Source organism: Juglans regia, chromosome 8 (assembly GCF_001411555.2).
Source record: "Juglans regia cultivar Chandler chromosome 8, Walnut 2.0, whole genome shotgun sequence".
Taxonomy (NCBI): Eukaryota; Viridiplantae; Streptophyta; class Magnoliopsida; order Fagales; family Juglandaceae; genus Juglans; species Juglans regia.
In genome coordinates, this window is record NC_049908.1 from 21,049,695 (window position 1) to 21,070,996 (window position 21,302).

Sequence of the window (21,302 nt, forward strand, 5' to 3'; positions counted from 1 at the left end):
GGCAGAACTTTTGGGGTGTAGAGTTGCTTCTTTTCCTATGAAATATCTGGGTTTCCCGTTGGGGGCGTTGTTCAAGGCTAAATCTGGGATGGGGTGGTAGAGAAGATTAAGAAAATATTGGTGGGTTAGAAGCGGCTATACTTATCAAAATGGGCTAGAATTACTCTTATCAAAAGTATCTTTTCCAATCTTCCCACTTAATTTCTTTCATTATTCTCATTACCAGTAGGTGTGGGAAATCGCATTGATAACTTATTTAGAGCATTTTTGTGAGGTGGTATGGGAAAGAAAAATAAGTTCCATCTAGTGAGTTGGAATAGAGTTTGTTGTCCTATTGTGAATGGAGGTTTAGGGATTTGTAATTTTAGTAGTTTTAATGAGACGTTGTTGGGAAAGTGGTTGTGGAGGTATCACAGGGAAGAGGAATCGATGTGGAGGGAGGTTATTGATCGGAAGTATGCGAGTGAGTGGGGGGGCTAGTGTTCTAAGGAGAGTAGAGAGACTTATGGTGTGAGTCTTTGGAAATTTATTAGAAAGGGGTGGGATAATTTTGTGAAACAAGTTAAGTTCGACGATGGCGATGGTTCAAGAATTAGCCTTTGGTTCGATGATTGGTGTGGTGTGCGTGCTCTTTTTTTTTTTGGCAATTTTTAGAGTGGCTATTAATCAACAGGCTTCTGTCTCAGATTTTTTGATCCGATATAATGGAGTTGTGCATTGAGATGTTAGTTTTATTAGAATTGTCTATGATTGGGAACTTGAAGACGTTGCATATTTTGTTAGCTTGTTGTATTCTCTGGATATTGGAGGAAATGAGAGAAATTGAATGGCATGGAAGCATACAACATGTAAAATGTTTTTTGTTAGATCATATTAAAGATGTTGACTGTTCAACATCACTTTTCTTTTCTGTGGAAGTATTTGGAGGGGGCTCATGTGCCATCAAATGTAGCATTTTTTATTTGGACAACATTTCTTGGGAAGCTTCAGACAATTGATAATTTGAGAAAGCGTGGCATGATTGTTATGGAGTGGTGCTTCATGTGTAAGAAATATGGTGAATCCGTAGATCATTTACTCTTACATTGTGAGGTGGCTAAGATGTTATGGGATGGTGTGTTTAGTAGAATAGGGTTGGTTTGGGTAATGCCTAAAACAATGGTGGATCTACTTGCGTGTTGGAATAGGCTTCATAGTTGTTCTCAAGTGGCAGCTATGTAGAAGATGATTCCTTTGTGCATTATGTGGTGTATTTGGATGGAAATGAATGAGCGGTGTTTTAATAACATGCAACGTACTACATAGGAAATCTAGAAATTTTTTATGTTTACCTTACTTCAATGGGTTTCAACTATTTTACTTAATGGAGAGATAGTTCATGAGTTTTTGTTTTCATTTCCTAATATTAGAATGTAATTAGGTGTATCTTTTGTATACTTCCTGTGTACATGGGCTTTGCCTATTGCATTTGATGAATAAAATTTTATTACTTGCAAAAAAAATATTTATGCCAAATGATTTTGTATGTTTTATTGTTTTCTAAAGTTCACATTGATAATTTGTTTTGTTCTGCATTCTGTACTGGCTCATGTTTACATACTTTAATATATTCACTGCTTACTGAGTTGTTGATAACTCATCCAATTACATTAAGTATTTTCAGAAGATTTTGATGGTTCCACCAGGAATCAAGAATAGAAATCATGAGTGGAATTAGCTGCGAATAATAGATTTAGTACCTAAGGGTACTATGATTATTGGAGGATTTTATTCAGTAGATTGGATCTTATTCTATAGATTGGTTTATGGGGATGTTGATATTTTATTGAGACTTAGTGGATTTGTTGATTTATTTCGTTGAAACCTTGTCGATTTAGTAGACTTTATAAAGTCTCTAGTATTTTGGAACTTGGTCTAGTTGTTAGAACTTGTGAAGTTCTTTAAAAATTTTGTGTAGAAGGATTTCATTGATGTTAGTTTGTGGAAGTCTATATATTTTTATTAAATGAGCTTTGGCGAATTGTAGAGTTGTTTCCTTTATGATCCATAGAGTATATATATTATATTGTTCGGAGATGATTTAGTTAACAAGAATTAACTCCCTGGATCTCCGGGTTCGGGGAGTTACATGTATCAATCTTAGGATTGAAACATCTTAATCATAAAAATTTACCAACACTGTTAATTCTTCTATCAACTTGTCATATGGGCATGTTTAAAGAAATGTCATATCATGTGCGAGTATGCGCAGCTTTTATAAATGATGAAAAAGGAAAACAAGTTTGTCAATTTAATCGTTTTCAAATAATCAATTAAATAGAAAAAAAAATCCATAAAAAATTAAATTAGCATAAGAACAATAGTAAGAATTATATATGATGCCAAATAATAAAAAAGAAATAAATGGTTAGCGAAAAAAAAAATAGTTAGGTTAGTCAAAATTAACAAAACAAAATAAAAGATAGTTGGTTAGTCAATTTAACAAAATAATAAAATAATAATCAGCTAGTTAGTCAAAATTAACAAGGTCTAGATGAATTGGTAACATCTTGGTTTCTTATTAAGAGAACCAAGGATCGAATCCTCCTCTCCCATGTATAAAAAAAAAAAAAAAATTAACAAGGCAACTAAATAAATAAAAAGATAACACTTACATTGTTAGTCAATTTTAGCAAAATAAGTAAAATAGTAGTTAAAGTTAGTCAATGTTAGCAATAGGCCTGCAACCCAACTAACAAAACCGGATTTGGGTCAGACCTAATCGGACCATTCGGGTCGGGTTTTTTTTTTTTTTTTTGGGGTGTTTTCCACCCACCGTAAGTTTTTATATATGTATATTTAGCATTTTTTTTTTTAAGGAAAGAGCTTAGGCATTTAGAAGAGATCTGTTGGTTTTAGTTTTTTTTTTTCAATTATTATTTTTATTGGTTGCTCGAACAATGTAAAGTTTTGATTGGTTGTAAGAAGATTGTTAGTATCATTACAATGAGGTTTATAAGACAAGGGCAATGTCCTACCATGAATAGCTCTTTTTATAAACCAAGTATGCATAAATATCTTCTTTGACTTTATTGAATACTAATTTTTATTTGAAAAACATATTTTGGTTGAATTATGAATTTATCTACACATTTAAATACGACAATAGGCCGGTACGGCCGTAAGGGCAGGCAGGCAAGGCTTTCTTGTAATAAATGTGACATAGGTGTGGACTACCTACGTTAGCTTATTGTAAACCTTTTTCAGATATGAATCTATCTGGTTCAAAGGGGGAGAACTTAGAGTAGTATCTCAATTTCAATTCAAATATGGGTTTGATTCATACTCCATATTCTAAGAAATATTTACTATCTAAAAAGAGAAAAAAACGGAATTTTTGTCTAAAAAAATGCTTTGAGAAAGGACATATGTGTAGAACTTTTCAAGGAGATTGTGCTTTTTCAACTCTCTCAAAATAGAATCTATTCCAAACATTTATGTCATGGTTGCTTACTTCGACAGGGTACAAATATCTAAATTGAATAAATCCGACGCTGATTCCGACTCTGACTCCGACTTGTTGAGTGAAGCTAGAGCAAAGTCAAATTTGAGTTTTTTTTTTTACCTTTATATTTAGCCCATTTGTAAACAATATTTTTTCGTGGACTTTCAAGTTTCTATACTTATTTCTCTACTAGATTAGACTTATTTGTGGGCTTTCAAATTGTTATACTTATTTATAACTTATTTCTATAATAGATTTATTTATAGTATCTAATTACATGTTATTAACTTATTATATTAGACTTATACTATAGTATCTAATTGCATGTTATTATCCATTAGTATTACATGTTATTATACTAGTGTCTAACTTATTTCTAACTTAATTATATTTTAGACTTTCTAGTGTCTAATTACATGTTACTACACTTTAGTAAACTAGTATTATGTGTTATTAACTTATTCCTCTATATTTATTTCAGTACTAGTGTCTAATGTAGTTCTATACTTGATTATGTATAGTAGTAATACTATGATGTTTGCATATACTAAACTATTATTAATCTAGAATAAGTATATTATTTTATAATAATTAACTCATACTAGTATATTATTATAGAATTTAATTATATAAGTTCTAGTTATATAACAACTATATTATTATATATTATCAATATATAGATAAATATATATTTTTACAACATATGTACAATATCAGATTCGTATTTGAAGTTCGGAGTCGGATCGTAACGGAGACTCCGTCTGAAAAGAATTATAAAAAAAAAAAAATGACTCTGGGTCGAAGCAAAGCCGATGAGGAGTCAGAATGGAGCTAAATTCAGAGTCGGAACGGAACCAAATTCGGAGCCGGAATTTCGAACTTTTGCTCTACCCTATGCTCATGGTAGCCCATGCAACTGTAGAAAGATATGGTGTTTATTATCAACCGGATCATGTGGAGAATCATCTTTGGATAGTAAAATCAACTTGGAACGCTATCCAAAAAATCCTTGGCATCAAAAGTGAGTTTGGATGGGATGATAACTTGAAAATGATTATGGGCACAATTACAAAGCAATAAGTTGAAAATGATAAGTCATGTATGAAGCGGAAATAACGGTATGAAAATAATTTGATCAATATACATATTATCAGGTTATAGTCTTCATTAACATATATATTTTATATAAAATTATTTATTAAAAATAATTAACTGCAAATTTCTATTCTAATTATAAGCATCTCCAATGGTAATTTTCGACAGCTTGCTAATCACGTGGATAAAAACAGACATATGTAACTATATTTTCGACGTACAGTTTGTCAGACTGAGACAACTTCAATGGCCGAAAAACTTGGTTAATTACGGGGATGGCCAGTAAAAGTGGCTATTGTGACAAGTTATTACCGGCGTGCCAGAGACGATGAAAAATAGCCACGAGTGGTCTGTTACAGCCGTTTTTAACACCATTTGCAGTCAAAATTGACGCCTGAAAAACGGAGATCTCTTGTAATGAGAGCAAATGAGAAATATTTGAGTAAAAAGATTTAAGGTACGGATTCTCTCCATCTATCTCATCTCCTTTTATTTCATCTCATTATTATAATTTTATTAAAATTTTATATAAAATATAATAAATAATTTAATTTTTTTAAATTTTAAAATAATATTAATATTAAAAAATAATATTTTATTCAACTCATCTAAAATCATCCCATCTCACTATCTAAATAAACCCTAAAATATTAGATCGGATGGCATTAGTTGTTGTCAAGGATATTGCAAGATCATATGTTAATTTGGAATGAATATTGACATAATATTAGATATAGTTTTAAAATGTGTAAGTCATGTATATTTTTTCAAAAAAAGATAAGATTTATAATTATTAAAAATTAAAATTTTCATGTAAATCATAAATTTATTTAATTTTTTTTAAAAAAATACATAAAATTTGCACAATCTACAAAAAAAACGTAAAATTGCGGTTTGTAATCACTAGTAGGTTTCTTTTAACAAATACGTAACCACGAAAGCCCACTAGGAAACCTCTCCATTTTCTGCGCAAGGTTCTGGTCTTATTTTCCTTCTCCGACGTTCCTCCACCATCTTCGTCTATCCAAAACCCTCCACTCCTTTGGCCCTTGCCTTTGGATTTTCCCTACGTCATATCCTCTTTCCACACAACAATTACCACATTCCTCTAGCTCCCCGACGTGATCTCTGACCTTCATGTCAACTGATCAAAATCAAACTCGAATAGCCACGAGGCGGCCATGGCCGGAGCTCTTCACCCCATTATCCTCCTTCTCTCTCCCATACTCCAACCAGGACGCCATTTCCCGCATCAGACGGAACTTCTACCATTTCCGAGTCAACTACGTCATGGCCGTGCTCTTCATCCTCTACCTCAGCCTGCTGTGGCAACCCATCTCCATGATTGTCTTTCTCGTTGTATTTGTCGCCTGGTTCTTCCTCTACTTCTATAGAGACACTCCGGTCGTCCTCTTCGATCGAGCCTTGGACGACAGGGTTGTGCTTGGTGTTCTGGGACTTGTTACTGTGGTCGCATTGTTGCTCACCAATGTCGGGTTGAATGTTTTGGTGGCTCTGATTGTTGGGGCCGTGGTTGTCGGGTTGCACGCAGGTTTTCGTGGCACGGATGAATTGTTTCTTGACGAGGAAAGCGCCATGGAAGGTGGGTTGGTCTCGGTCGTGGGGACACAGACACCATGGCCAACCCCATATACTCGGATTTGAGTAATTGTTCCTCATTTTCATTCATGAAAATTTTTGACGATTTCACGGCTGGTGATTCGCCTTTTAAGGTTTGATTTCTATTTAGTATTGAGGTAATTGACCGATTTCAAGAAACAAGTTGACATTGGTTTCTCCGGGTTTGATTTGCGGTGGGTGCTGTAATTGGCTGTATATATGAGGGGTTAGGTTCTGTGCTCTGTTGATTTGATATTGGTATTGATATTGATATTGCGCTTGATGATCCTTCTCTTATTTGGTTGCTAATAGTTATGGAGTTCTTGATTCTTTGGGTTTCTTTTTGGTTAGTTTATTAACACACATTCAGGCTGTAAAGTGACACTGGAATCATCAGGGTCAGATGGGGAGTGTCGAATTGCAGCTAGCAGCAACAGGGGAAGGTGATTTCTTTGGTTTCATGGGGTCAGTGAATAAAGTTTGATACTGTCTTGTCAGTTTCTGATGTTATTTTAGATTAACAGCCTCTTGTTTTTTCTCTTCTTGGCCAATGAAAAGCCTTTTCAATGTTAGAATGTCATTGATCGGAGAGATTGAGGATCAGAAATAATCTGCCCAAGAAACTATCTGAGAAATATATAGAATAGTATGGGAATGTTTAAACATCGAATGGAGAGTTTATAAAAATGTAAATGAATCGGACGAGACGTTTCTTTGGTAGTTCTTATAATTGAAGAAGGGATTGTTTGGAATCGTGGAAATAATTTTTTTTAAGGAAGTGAATATACTAATATTTTACTTATTTTTTAAAAATATTAAAAAATGTGAAAAAGAAAAATAAAAAAAATAAAAAAGATAATTTTGCCAGCAATGACACAGCCTTGCATCTAGGCCTGCACAGCGACCCGTCCTTCTTACTTTCAATCCTTCACCTTCGCAATTTAATTTGCAGACCCACGCACCTCTCTTGCTCCAATGTGGTCCAAACCAGATTGTAAAGCTTCTGCAAACTCTGCCTCTCCCACATCGTCCCTCCCTCCTCTTCCTCTTACTCCGCCCCTCCCAAACCAACCCTCCCTTTGCAGGTACAAATCAATGTTAAACAGATATATATCAGTGTTAAACAATAAACACCACGCCCAACACCCAACACCCTACACCTCCCCTGTTGCGATAGACCTGGACGGTGGACCCAACACCCAGAAATCGGTCTCTTCTCGGGTTTGGGCCGCAACCCAATCGTCCAAAAAACTGGAAGAGGCGGCCGGTAGATGGGAGAGCAGTGGGAGAGCTTGATCGGGAATGACCGCACGAGGAATAGGCGTATGGAGGGCAGGCGAGGAAGCGCGAGGTTGAGTGAGAACAAGAGGGCCACGGAGAGGAAGTCGAGGATGAAGGTATGGCTTGGCTGGGAGACCAAGAAGTAGAAGAACGGGAGGGAGAGCAAGAGGGATTAAGCATTTCTCCGGTCCCAAGTTATAGCCATCATTGTTGTAAGTTGTAAGGAAAAAAGAAGTTATAGCCATCATTGTTTTGACGCTCTATCTGTTCTTAAAGTCATCCCGATCTGCCTGCAGATTGGATAAAAAATCTTCCTTTAGAAAAGCCTTTTTGTTGTTTTCTAGATTGAGTGGCATGCATGTTTATTTATGCTTATGATCAGCAAAAGCCTTCGAAAATCCTTTGGCACAAACAAACAGGTTTGGTAGGCATTGATGTGCTTAATTTCATTATTTCAGTTTATGGCTTTTAAGTTTACATTTGTTGTTATTGATATATATTTGTCGGTTGTGTTTGCATCTAATTTGGATTTGGTTTCTGTTCATAAGAACCTTCTGTTCGATCTGTTCGACCAGTTTTTCGATTTTTTTTTTTCAATCTTATTTTCCATCTTCAAACACATTCCAATAAGATTGGAAGAAAGAAATAATAAAACCAATTGGAGCTAATTGCTTTTACACTACCCTTAGTTTTGACATTTTGAGAACCTCATCATCTTTGAAGGGCCTCTCAAGCCACATGACCATCTCTTTTTTATGTTCTTGAATGCTAGTCTATTAGGCTTTAGACTTCCAAGCAAAGCTCTAAAAACAATATGTATATAGTACTTCACTATATGATTATTGATGACAGTTTGCTCAAAGGAAATTGAGCAAGGAAACAAAAGTATCCCAATAGAATAGTTTTTCCTATGGAGTTAGCTACTTGATTAAAAAAAAAACTTATGACTCATTTGGAAACCTAGGTCTCGTTTGGAAGAATGAGATGAGATGAAAAATATGTAAATAGTAATAAAATTATTTAAATTAAGATATTTTATTAGATTTTAAGATATGAGAGAAAAAATATTGAATAAAGATATTATAAAGTTAAAAATATTGTTAGAATATAATTTTTTAATATAATTTTTATTTTAAATTTAAAAAAATTGAATTATTTTTCATATTTTATTTGAAACTTTCGGAAAAACATAACGATTAGATAATGATTATATGAAAAAAAAATAAAAAAATAAAAAATATTTATATTTAAGTTATATCAGAAAAGGAAATGAGATGGATTAAAATTTACATCCAAACGAGACCTAAGTGTCCAAACAAGCCTCTTATACACCTGTCGCCCTCTCCCGAATGTCCTTAATATTTAGAATGATTAAGAATACAGATGATTGGAGAAGTTCGGATGGGACGGCCACCCAAGTTTGCCACATGTCACCCATACACATGCCACATCAATTTGCCACAACTTTTTTTATGAAAAGTCATGGAGAATTTCAATTGGGTAGTTGCATCATTCAATCATCCCATTAACATGCTAAGGTCCAAACAACACCTCCTCTTGGCTTTAGGATTGGCCACAACCAGATCTCTCAATTCTATTTTCTTTTCAACCCGAGTTGAATGAACAGGCTGACCCATAATGGAAATAAATGCCTTGATTCAAAGTCTTCACACGGTCTAGAGACAGGATCCTACCCTGAATATAACATTTCCAATTCCAACTAAGACGATGTATCATCACACCTATTCATATCCATATGACCAATCTCAGCCACTTGGGTCAAAAATAGGATCAGCAATCCTTGTGATGAAAATAAGGATTGGAAGCACTTTTGAGCCTTTTCCTCGCAGGAGATCAAAGCTATTGGTGGTGAAGACGACTGCAATAATATCCAAGCATCAGAATCTGCTGAAAGTCATTCCCCTAATAACTTGCCAACCAAATTGACAGAAGTTGCAACTCTCATCCGTATCAATCCACCTCTAGATTAATGGAGTCCTTGAACTTCCCATACAAAATCTTTTTCAACTCGGCCATCTGTGCAAGAATTGAATCCCTTTCTTCCTCGAGTTTTTCCAAGTTCTTGCTTGTCATCTCTTTCATCTGTTCTATCCTACTCTCCACTTCATCCTTCTCCAGATTATCATTAGTTTCCTGAGGAAAAAGGAACGTTTAGTAAGGAGGAGCAGATGTTAAAAACAAAGAACAGGACCACCTGAAAATATACAGTTTCCCACACATATTGCATTCAGGAAAGAAAAAATTCCATGCTTTAATTAGCTTTAACACAGTTAAGGCAGCCTGTATCACACAGGCACTTTATATATGCAAAAAAGACATGTGGAGCCAAATGATTGTTCTAATTCCCTCAAGCATCCCAAATTCTGTTCCATTTTACATGTTTCAACTTTCTTATTTTACTTACTCCCTTTATCCATAAGGAATACTGGCCATCAACCTTCCAAATTCAACCAACTGTCTCTAGTGTTGAGGCCACATTGCTCAAGAACATATATACTTCAACATGTAAGTTCATGTAGAAATGCTAGAGCATTCATGTGACCTGCACCTTGTTAGTAGCAGTGATTATAACCATGAATTTGCAGTTTTCACAGCTGCAGAATTTTAGCAATTGAGATTTTTTAACTATTTTCTTATACATTGCAATGTCCTAAGAGATTAACGATTCATATCCGTTTACATCTAATAGCAATGTTCCTTTTCAGGTCAAGAGGTATTAAAAAATTCCATACCAGTGTTTATATAACCATCAATAAATAAGAAAGAGATCTATGAAAAAGTAACACAATTACAAAGGAGAACTAGCCATTTTAGATTAAGCTGGTGAGATCTGCTCGACCATTCCTAGTTCACATGGCACAGTAACAAAACAAATCAACAAGAGATTACTACATATTCTCAAACTAATGTAGATGATCTCACAAGATGCAGATACTACATTAACTAGTTTCTATGAATTTTCAGATGAGACTTGATTCACAAAGAGAGACTTTGGTGTAATTATACTTGGGGATCATGCACTCCTATATCAGTAGATTAGAGACTAAAGTATCTGCTTCTTTTAATATATTTTATTTTTCTAAGTCCGTTCAAGCATATCTTGAAACATTTATACATAAGAGAAAAAGCTGTTAGCTTGCCCTTGGCTTCCTCGGTTTTAGCCTTTCCAAAGAGCACAACTCCATAGTACTTGACAAAAGCCTCACACCCCTACACACTACTTAAAAATATGTGATTTTATTTTTTTATCCTCATATTTCATATTGAATTGAAATAAATTCAATATGAAATATGATGGTAAAAAAGTAAAATCATATACTTTTTAAGTAGTGTGTAAGGTGTGAGGCTTATATCTAGAATTTTTCTTTAATTATTTCTCAAAACCGAGTTCAAATTATGGAACAGATTCAGTGACTCACAACTCCATAGTACTTGACAAGATTTATTCGGCAATAAATAAAGAAAGAAAGAAAAAGCATATAAACAAACATAAATAAAATCGAAACAAAAGCATAAGAAGATTAGTCAAAACTTTACTAACAACTACAGGTAATACAACATTTGAAAAGTGAAAATAAAATAAAAATCATTATATAATTTTCGAAATACATTTGTAGTACTAAACCTTGGCGATTTTGATCTCATCCTCGAGCTCGTGAAAGCGGTTGTTTAATCTTCCAAACTTGTTGATGTTCTGCTGGTCTTCCCAAGTCACCTCCGTATCAGAACCCCCATCCTTCGGTATCAGAATTGAAAAGCAGGATCAGACCCCCGAATAAATAATAACAAAAAAAAATAATAATAAATAGAGAAATAAAGATAAACTAAGCACGATTGGAATGAAGGAGGGTTTTGTTAGGGTTTCATAGGGGTTCTGATTACCTGCTGCATGTTTGTTAGTTTGATTTGAGAAGCTTGAAGAATATTGGTGTCTTGTAGAAGCTCGATGCCACTGCAAACTCCACACGACCAAGACCCATTGCATGGTTGAACTTGAACTTGCAATAAGGCTATTTTTTTTATCTTTATTTTTTCAAATTTTTTATTTTCAGATTTTATCATTTTCAAAAATATAAAATATTATAAAGTCTCAACTATGTTCAATATTCCATTTATATTATTAAAATAGGAAGATTTAAATTATTTGATTTATAATATTTAAATTTTAAAATTTTCTTTTAAATTTAATTATATTGAGTAGTTTATTAAATCTATTATCTACACTCACTTATAAAGAAATCATAAGCTAAAAATGTGTTCTTTGACAACAATGACAAGTGTGATATTATTAGCCTAGCCGGTTTGGAATTTGAGTTCAGTCTAACTTTAAGACTATATTTAGATATTGAGTTGAGCTTAGCTCAGTTAAATTTTTTATAAATAATAATGAGTTGAGTAATAGATGAAGTTATATGGAACCTATTTAAACTGAGTTTAAAGTATATTTAGATATTAAGATGAGTTTAATATTTTTTATGAAAAATTGAAAAAAGTTGTGGATCCCACATGTAAAGATATTTTAAGTTGAAAAAGGTTGTGGGTCTCACGTGTAAGAAAGTTTTGAATTGAGATAAGTTTAGTAATTTAAGAGTTGGGTGTTTGAATATTAGTCTCAACTTAAAGTTATACAGAACTTAGATGAGTTCAGCTGAGTTTGATAACCAAATGTAGCCTTAATTGAGTCTAACATTCAAACACTTAACTCTCAAATCACTAAACTCATATCAACTCAAAACCTCTTTACACGTGAGATCTATAACTTTTTTCAACTCAACATTTCTTTACACGTGAGACTTACAATATTTTTCAACTTTATATGAATATATTTAAATTTATCTTAACATCCAAATATATCTAAACTCATTTTAAGTGAATCTTACAAAATTTATTTTATCATCGCAACTTACTATTATTCATAAAACATTATACTCTACTCAAATTCGAAATCTGCCTTGACTGCAAAAAGTTTTAAAAATTTACAATCAGCGTGCCACCCGATGCAAATCTAGAGGTGGGTGGCTGCAGCCACCGCCAACGAGTTTTGGTGCCCGTAACCACTAGCGATTGATCTAGGGTTGCAACCACACCCAATGAGGTGCTCATCCTCTTTTTCTTTTTAACTATAATATTTTTTACTTTAGATTTTTTTTAATGATTCCTTTTGATAATTTTAATAATTTCTTCTTCATAATTTAATATGCTTTTGAAATTTTTAATGTTATATTCTAAAGTTTAGTTTATAAGTTTGTTTATTTAGGCTTTTTCAATTCTTTTATTTTTCTAAATTATTTGTGTCTTTTTTCTTTTTTTCGACTTTTACTTTTCTGATTATTTTCATAATTTTTAATATTTTAAACTATTTTTTGTTTTTATTAATTTTTTGAAGGAAGATGGCTAGGAATCGAAACTGATCAAAAACCAGTTCGGTATCTTGAAAATAGAATTTGACCAAATCCAATCGTAATATGTATTTAATTGTTTTAGATTATATATATATATATATATATATATATATATATATATTATAATCTTGTAAATTTTTATGCTATATATATTATACATATTATAAAATTAATATAATATGAAATTATAATTTTATTGTTTATGCTTCCTTGATATGAATTTAGTCTTTAATATGAATACTAATATTAAGGTATTAACATGTTATTATTTATCCTTATATATTAAGTTATATATTTACATATATAATTTTTTTTATAGAAAATAGAAACTTTATTGATAAACTTCTAGAAATGAAGGGAAGAATACAAGATGAATAATCTTCCATATCAACCAAATCCCATCTTTCTATTTGTTGAGAAATACCCCTAACTATTTGAAGAGAATTCCCTTCTAATATGACATTTCGCAGACCAAGCTCAGAGGCAAATATTGCAGCTTGGAAAGCTCCAATGGACTCTGCCAAGAAGGGGTCATTGAAGCCTACTCTCTTCATCCTCTTGGTAGCCGTGGCATTACCATCATGATCTCGAACAACAATTCCAGCTCCAATACTGCCACTAGACTGATTTATAGCTGCATCCCAATTGATTTTGTAGAAGTATGCTGGAGGAGGTTCCGATTTATCTATCATAGCATTAGTCACTCGAGTCTTTGAACTGTTACTAGACTACAACTCCTGAAAATCTTCCAGTAATTGCTTAGCCTGTTGTGCCACCAACGAAGGATGTAAAAATGAACCATTGAATACCAACTCATTTCTTCTTAGTCATATCTTCTTTACTATCATGGCAAATACCTCCATGGTATGTTGCTCAGTTATTGCACTAAGGCCTTAAAAATTTCCTCTAAAACTATCTGCACTAAGAGTGCTCTTATGAAAAGTAGTTGGGCACTGACTCCACACATCCATAGCTGAGCTACAGGTCCATAGTGCATAAACCATAAACTCCTATTCTCTCAGGCAGATGGGGCACAATGTAGACTCAACAATTTGTTTTTTGTACAAGTTCAGATTAGCAGGCAAGGACTCTAGGCAAGCTCTCCACACAAAGGCCTTGGTGGCATTGGGAACTTGAAACTTCCAACAGCAGGTCCACCCATCTTCCTTAGGGGCAGTTTTTGATAATTGCCCCTTTGACAATCCATTGAGTTCCTTTTGCAGATGGTAAGCACTTTTAACTGAAAATAGGCCATTATTTATGCGTTTCCAGGTTAGCTTATCAAGAGATCCAGTAGAACTAATTGGGATCCTTTTAATGATTTCTCCTTCTCTTCTTTCTAAAATTGCTTCCACAAGATCCACCTTCCATTGCTTATCTTCTTGGTTAATGAGCTTTGCCACAACCGCATCTGCACTCAAAATCCGTACTGGACTTTGAACCTTAAATGTTGAGGGTTGAGGCAGCCATCTATCCTTCCAGATCCTAGTACCTTGACCATTCTCAATCCTCCATAATGAGCCTTCTTCTACTGATTTCCTTGCTACTATGATGCTTTTCCAAATAAAAGAGGGTCAAGCCCCAGGTTAGCTTATCAAGAGATCCAGTAGAACTAATTGGGATCCTTTTAATGATTTCTCCTTCTCTTCTTTCTAAAATTGCTTCCACAAGATCCACCTTCCATTGCTTATCTTCTTGGTTAATGAGCTTTGCCACAACCGCATCTGCACTCAAAATCCGTACTGGACTTTGAACCTTAAATGTTGAGGGTTGAGGCAGCCATCTATCCTTCCAGATCCTAGTACCTTGACCATTCTCAATCCTCCATAATGAGCCTTCTTCTACTGATTTCCTTGCTACTATGATGCTTTTCCAAATAAAAGAGGGTCAAGCCCCAAGCTTGGCTTGAAAAAATGATGAATTTGGGAAATACTTTGATTTCAGGATCTGTGAAGCAAGTGATTCAAGATGTTGTAAGATTCTCCATCCTAGCTTAGCCAGCAAAGCCACATTCAAACTTTCCAAGTCACAAAATCCCAGTTCCCAGTCCACCTGTAGCCTTAGCTTTCCCTATTTGACTCCATGAGACTCCCTATTTGACTCCATGAGACCCAATGCACTTTCCTTTCATTTTGTTGTTGTCCCCACCAAAACTGGTGCATCACTTTATTGATCTCCTTGAGTAAAGATTTTGGGAGTTTAAAAACCCACATGCAGTAAGTAGGCAGAGCTTGGATACAACCTTGAGGAGGATCTGCTTCCTTGCCTGAGATAGAAACTTTGACTTCCAATTACTAATCTTACTCCTGATTATGTCCAAGATTCTCTTGAATGCTTTGTATCTTGATCTACCAATGAGAGTAGGTAAACCAAGATACTTTTCATGAGAGGATGAAGATCTAACTCTAGAAATGATAATGACAAATTCCTTTGCATCCCTTATGGTATTGGCACTAAAATGAATATAAGTCTTCTCTTTATTAAGCTTTTGTCCTAAGGCTCTTTCATATAAATCAAGAATACCAATAAGCCTTGCCCATTCAAGAGAGTTGGCTCTATACTTCTCTTAAGAAACTCCACTCCACCCTATCATAGGCCTTGCTCATATCCAACTTTAATATCATATACTCTTTCTGCCCGTGAACCCTTGAATTCATAGAGTGCATAGCCTCAAAAGCAACAATGATATTGTCCAAAATTAGCCTACCAGGTACAAATATACTTTGAGTGGGAGAAATAATATTGGGAAGGATATCTTTCATGGCTATGACTTTAGAAATAATCTTATATAGCACATTGCATAAAGAGATAGGCCTATAATCAAGTACTATTTTTGGGACTTTTAATCTTGGGGATCAATACAATATGAGTTTCATTTATATGACCAACCTCTCCTGCTGAATTGAGGACCTCGAGAGCAGTATTAGTAATAGCACAACCAACAGTATGCCAGTGATTTTAGTAGAATGTTGTTGGAAATCCATCAGGACTAGGAGAGCCCAAAGGATTCATTTGAAAAGTGCCTCTTTAACCTCCTCTGCTTTGTATTGCTTGGACAGAAATGAATTCATCTCTTCATTTACCTTAGGAGTCAGTGAACCTAGACATTCATCAAAACCTTCAGGATTGGATGAAGTGAATAGGTTTTGATAATATAGATAAAAAGTCTCTGTGATATCTTTAGGATTGCAGGCCATTGATCCATCTTTCCTAACAATTCTCTTGATAACATTGGTCTACCTTCTTTGATTAGCACACATGTGAAAGAAGTACTTGGTATTTCTGTCCCCATCTTGAGCTAAGCCTGTTTTGCTCTTTGCTACCATCAAGTATTGTCTTCCTCCAATAAGGCCTCCACTTCCTTCTGCAATTGCTTAACAGGACCTGAATGAGAGCCTGTATTCATGTTTTGCAACTTGGAGAGTTGATTCAACTTAGCATGGATAACCCTTCTCTGCTTATTCACAGTTTCCTTACTCCATTTTTGTAGTGACTCTTTACACTTCTGCAAACCTTTAAGAACAATCCCCAACTTTGAGCTAGAAAGGCCTTGTTGTTAAAGCCAACTACTTTCTATAATACTGCTACATTCCTCCATTTGATCCCAACTGGCTTCATATCTAAAAAGTTTCTCCCACCATGTATCCCTGCTAATCTCACTTCTTGATTCATTTCTCATGGAGACCAATAGAGAACTATGGTCAAAAGATTGGGTAGCTAAGGCACTGACATTACCAATAGAGAAGAGACTAGTCCAAGATTGCCCATAGCCAGATCCAACCTCTCTTTAGTAAATTGAGAACCCTCTCTATTATTACATCAGGTGAATTTTGAGCCATGAAATCTAAGGTCACTTAAACAACAAAACTCCACTGCATCACTCAAAGCTTCCGTTTGTGAATATAGTCTCCTAGCTGCCCCTTATTTCTCATGATGATGCAAAATCTCATTGAAATCTCTCAAGCATAACCAAGCCATTCATTGCCTAGGTTTCAGCATTTTCAAAAGCTACCAACTCTCACCCTTTCTTGAAGTTAGAGGGTTTCCATAGAACCCTGTAATCATAATCTCATAATTATCCTCTACCCTTTTGATGATAATGGAAATATGACTCTGAGAATAAGATTCCAACCAAATGTCTTCAAAGCTGTTCCACAAGAAAGCTAATTCTCCACTGAGGTCCCTACTGTCAACTACAAAGCTACTGTCAAACTCCACTCTATCCCTTACAACCTCCACCTTATTTCTACCACATTTAGTTTCCATTAGAAATACAAACTTGGGACACTTAGGCTACATTTAGATGTTGAGTTGAGCTCAGTGTTTTATGAATAGTAGTGAGTTGAGTAGTGGAGAGAGTTATGTGAGGCTCATATAAACTGAGTTTAAAGTGTGTTTGGATGTTAAAATGAGTTTAATACTTTTTTATGGGAAGTTGAAAAAGGTTGTGAGTCTCACGTATAAACATATTAAGTTTAAAAAGGTTGTGAGTCTCATGTGTAAGGAGATTTTGAGTTGAGATGAGTTTAGAAATTTGAGAGTTGGGTGTTTGGATGTTAGACCCAGCTTAAAATTAGACTGAGCTCAGTTGAGTTTAGGAACCAAAAGCAGCCTTAGTGGTGGAGGAAGCATCTCTGGATGATGCTCTTGTAAAGGGTGAGTGTTGCTTGCTGTTCAAACTTCTCATTGCTAAACACTTCAATAAGGAAGCTTTTAAGCATACCATGAAGAGGATTTGGTGTCCTGTGAAGATGATTTCCATTAGGGATGTTAGTCCTACATTGTTTATTGTAGAATTTGAGAATCTCTGTGGTAAAGAGCGTGTTAAACGTGAGCGTCCTTGGGCGTTTGATAAACACTTGGTGCTGACAAGTGATGTTGAGGGTCTTCAGCAGGTTCACCAAGTTTCATTATTGGAGGCTCTCTTTCGGTTTGAATCCATTATCTCCCAATTATGGCCAGGAATTGCAGTATGGGTAATATCATTGGAAAGGCAGAGGGGAAGGTAATGGAAATAGATTTAGAGAAAGATGAGTTGGCTTGGGGGGAATTTATGAGGATACAAGTTTGCTTGTATGTATCTAAGCCATTGTTACGTGGAAAGAAGATATGTGTGGCGTCATCCCAACCCATCTGGGTTCGGTTCTCATACTAATGTCTTACTAATTTTTGTTATATTTGTGGAACTCTTGGACATAGTCATCGGGACTGTGACCAGTGGACTGTAGCCATGGAGAAGATGATAGTTCCTAAATTTCCTTACGATCCATGGCTTTGTGTAGGTAGCTTTGGGGACTTTAGTGGTTGGCTAGATTATGGGGGCTATTTTTGGTTGTCGGAGTTTCATTAGTAACTCCTGCTAAGGTAGTTAGTTAATGATAATAATTCAAATGTGGAGGATTTTGGGGCCAAGATCACGGATGGCTTGAAGAGTATTGATTCTAATCCACATGGACCGTTCCAGGGAGTTTATTGTGAGGAGAATATCTCGGTGCAACTGCAGTTACACAAGGATTTTGGTGATTTTGTAGGAGCTTTAAATATTGATTGTTTGATAGAAGATTCTATGCATAATGATCCACAGAGGGGTACTTTAGTATTTTCCATGGGGGAGGTTTTAGAAAAAAAAAACTAGTGGGAAGGATCTGTCTCATAACGTGTCTAATGTTTCTTTTCTCTCTTGTGTCTCACAAAAGAGGAAGAGAGTATTAAGGTCTCATATTTACAAACCTATTACAATCAATTCTGAGGTGAGGACCAAGGTGGGGATCAAAAGACCTCCTAATTATGATTCTATACTAGATCTATCCAGAGCTTCAGAGAGATTAAAGAATAAAGCTAAAGTGGATGGGGAAGTGGATGAAAACCAACTTAGGATATCGGTGGTGGCTGGTTCACAGCCCCACCGAGATCAATGATGATATTAAGTTGGAAAACCCGAGGGCTTGGGAAGCCTCGAGGTATTCATACACTTTCTGATCTCATCAGAAAAGAAAATCCTGATGTTTTCTTATTGCAAGAGACAAAACTGAATGTTGCAAGTATGGAGTTATGTAGAGTTCGATTACGATTCAATAGTTGTTTTTCAATTGATGCTTTGGGTAGAAGTGGGGGACTAGCTCTTTTATGGAAGAAGGATATTAATTTATCTATCATTAGCTACTCTTCTTCTCACATTGATGCTAAGATAATAGATGATTCAAGACATTGGTTTTTAACAGGAGTTTATGGGCAACCTGAAACTACTAAAAGAAAAGAAACTTGGGATTTGATAAGGAGATTAAAAAAAGTATCCTTTTGTAGCTTGGTTAGTCTTTGGAGATTTTAATAAGATTCTTACTCTTGAGGAGAAATGGGGGGGAAGGGATAGACCAAACCAACAAATGCTTGACTTTCAACAACTGTTATTTGATTGTGAGTTGAACGACTTGGGGTTCAGTGGCCCTAGGTACACTTGGTGCAATAAAAGGGAAAACTCAGCTCTGATTTATGAGAGACTTGATAGGTTTGTGGGAAACCTGTCGTGGTGCAATCTATATGATAGAGCCTTAGTTACTCATGGTTCAATTGTCTATTCTGATCATCTTCCAATTTGGTTAGAATTAGAGGGTGCTATTAATAGGAGGAAGGGGCCTAAATCATTCAGATTTTGAGGCAATGTGGTTAGGGGAAGGATAATGTCTTAAGATTGTTAAGGATGCTTGGAGAATTCCTGGTTCACAGAATTGTTTGCAAGGAGTGATGGAGAGTATTTCTAGCTACAGTTCCAAATTACAAGTATCGAATAAGACCAAGTTTGGCAAGTTTCATGTTAAGCTACAAGAAGTTAGAAATAAGCTTAAACTTGAACAACAGAGGGATCCAACAGTTTTGAGCACTAGTGGAGTCTGTGAAGCTTCTGAGGAAGTGCAAAAATGGATGGAGAGGGAGGAGATTATGTGGAGACATAGATCTAGGGCTCTTTGGTTAGCTGAGGGGGATCAAAACACCAAATTATTTCATGCCAAAGCTTCCCAAAGAAAAAAGAAGAATAGCATCTTAAGACTTATGGATGATGGAGGTTGCTTGTAGGAAGGGGAGCAATGTGACAGGCTCATTATTAACTATTTCTCTTCCTTGTTTAATTTTGCAGGTTCTCGAGGTGAAGATGTGATCCTTGATAAAATGGAGAGAAAAGTCTCAGATTCTATGAATGATGAGCTTAAAAGGGAGTACTCTGTTGATGAAGTAGTTAAAGCTATGAAGGAAATGCAACCCTCAAAAGCTCTTGGTCCTGATGGTATGCCGCCTTTATTCTTCCAAAAGTTTTGGCCTGATCTTGGTAGCTCTATCACATCTACAGTCTTACATGCCTTGAATTCTTGTGATTTCCCTCAAATTGTTAATTATACGTTTATTACCCTTGTTCCTAAGAAAAAGTGCCCTCTAAAAGTTAATGACTTTAGACCCATTATTAGCTTATGTAATGTGATTTATAAGCTAATTTCTAAGGTTATTGCCAATAGGATCAAAAAAGTGTCGTCTGCTATAATTTCTGATTCTTAGTCAGCTTTCTTACTTGGGAGGTTAATAACAGACAATGTCTTAGTGGCTTATGAAGTTCTTTATTTTCGTAAGAGAAAGAAGAAGGGAAATAAAGGCTTTATGTTCCTTAAGCTTGATATGAGTAAAGCTTACGATAGAGTTGAATGGAGATTTCTTAAATTTGTCATGAGGAAGCATGGGTTTCATGAAAAATTAGTTAAGCTTGTGATGAAGTGTGTGATGACTGCTTCTTTTTTAGTTTGATTAATGGATCTCTAACTGGTCATATTGTACCCTCAAGAGGCTTAAGATAAGGGGACCCCATCTCCCCTTATCTTTTCCTCTTGTGTACTGAAGGACTAATTAGTCTATTGAAAGATGTTGTTATGTCAAAAGTTGTTCCTAGTATTTAGATCTGTCGAGGGGCTCCTAAACTTAATCATCTACTGTTTGCAAATGATAGTTTCATTTTTTGTGTAGCTGATGTGGATACGAATCTCAGAGTACAACAATTGCTGAACCAGTATGAGGTGGCTTCAGGGCAACATATTAATAGAGACAAAACAGTAATGGTGTTTAGTCAAAATATTGATGTTAGTAGACAACAAGCTATTATGAATCTATGGGGTTCTTCTCAAGTGCAGCAATATGAAAAATATCTAGGCTTGCCTCCTATGGCTGGTAGGTCTAAAAATAATGCTTTTGCTAAGATTAAGCACAAAGTTTGGATGAAATTACAAGGGTGGAAAAGAAATATATTTTCTCAAGGTGGAAGGGAGGTGCTTCTAAAGGCTGTAGCATTGGCAATTCCTTCTTATGCTGTGATGCCCCCATATTCGGTTTGGGATCGGACGGACATCCGAAGCGTTGGGATA

The 21,302-nt window shown here is 35.1% G+C and overlaps 2 protein-coding genes across 2 annotated transcripts; one reads left to right on the top strand and one right to left on the bottom strand.

Annotated features, from left to right (window-relative positions):
- Positions 1–5,468: 5,468 nt before the first annotated feature.
- Positions 5,469–6,995, top strand: LOC108984344 (PRA1 family protein E-like). The gene has a single exon (XM_035693479.1). It carries the CDS (start codon positions 5,717–5,719, stop codon positions 6,242–6,244), a length of 528 nt encoding a protein of 175 aa, XP_035549372.1. The 5' UTR covers positions 5,469–5,716; the 3' UTR covers positions 6,245–6,995.
- Positions 6,996–9,089: 2,094 nt separating this feature from the next.
- On the bottom strand, positions 9,090–11,448 carry LOC109021904 (probable prefoldin subunit 4). The gene is made up of 3 exons (XM_019004666.2): positions 11,384–11,448; positions 11,127–11,237; positions 9,090–9,634 (listed from the first exon to the last, which is right to left on the bottom strand). The coding sequence occupies exons 1-3, from the start codon at positions 11,390–11,392 to the stop codon at positions 9,452–9,454; spliced, it is 303 nt and encodes a 100-aa protein (XP_018860211.1). The 5' UTR covers positions 11,393–11,448; the 3' UTR covers positions 9,090–9,451.
- Between the last annotated feature and the right edge of the window lie 9,854 nt (positions 11,449–21,302).

Coding starts and splice junctions, on each gene's coding strand:
- LOC108984344 (XM_035693479.1), top strand. CDS start 5,717: ATGTCAACTGATCAAAATCAAACTCGAATAGCCACGAGGCGGCCATGG.
- LOC109021904 (XM_019004666.2), bottom strand. Junction 9,635..11,126: donor ATGAGATCAAAATCGCCAAG/GTTTAGTACTAC, acceptor CTTTTTCCTCAG/GAAACTAATGATAATCTGGA.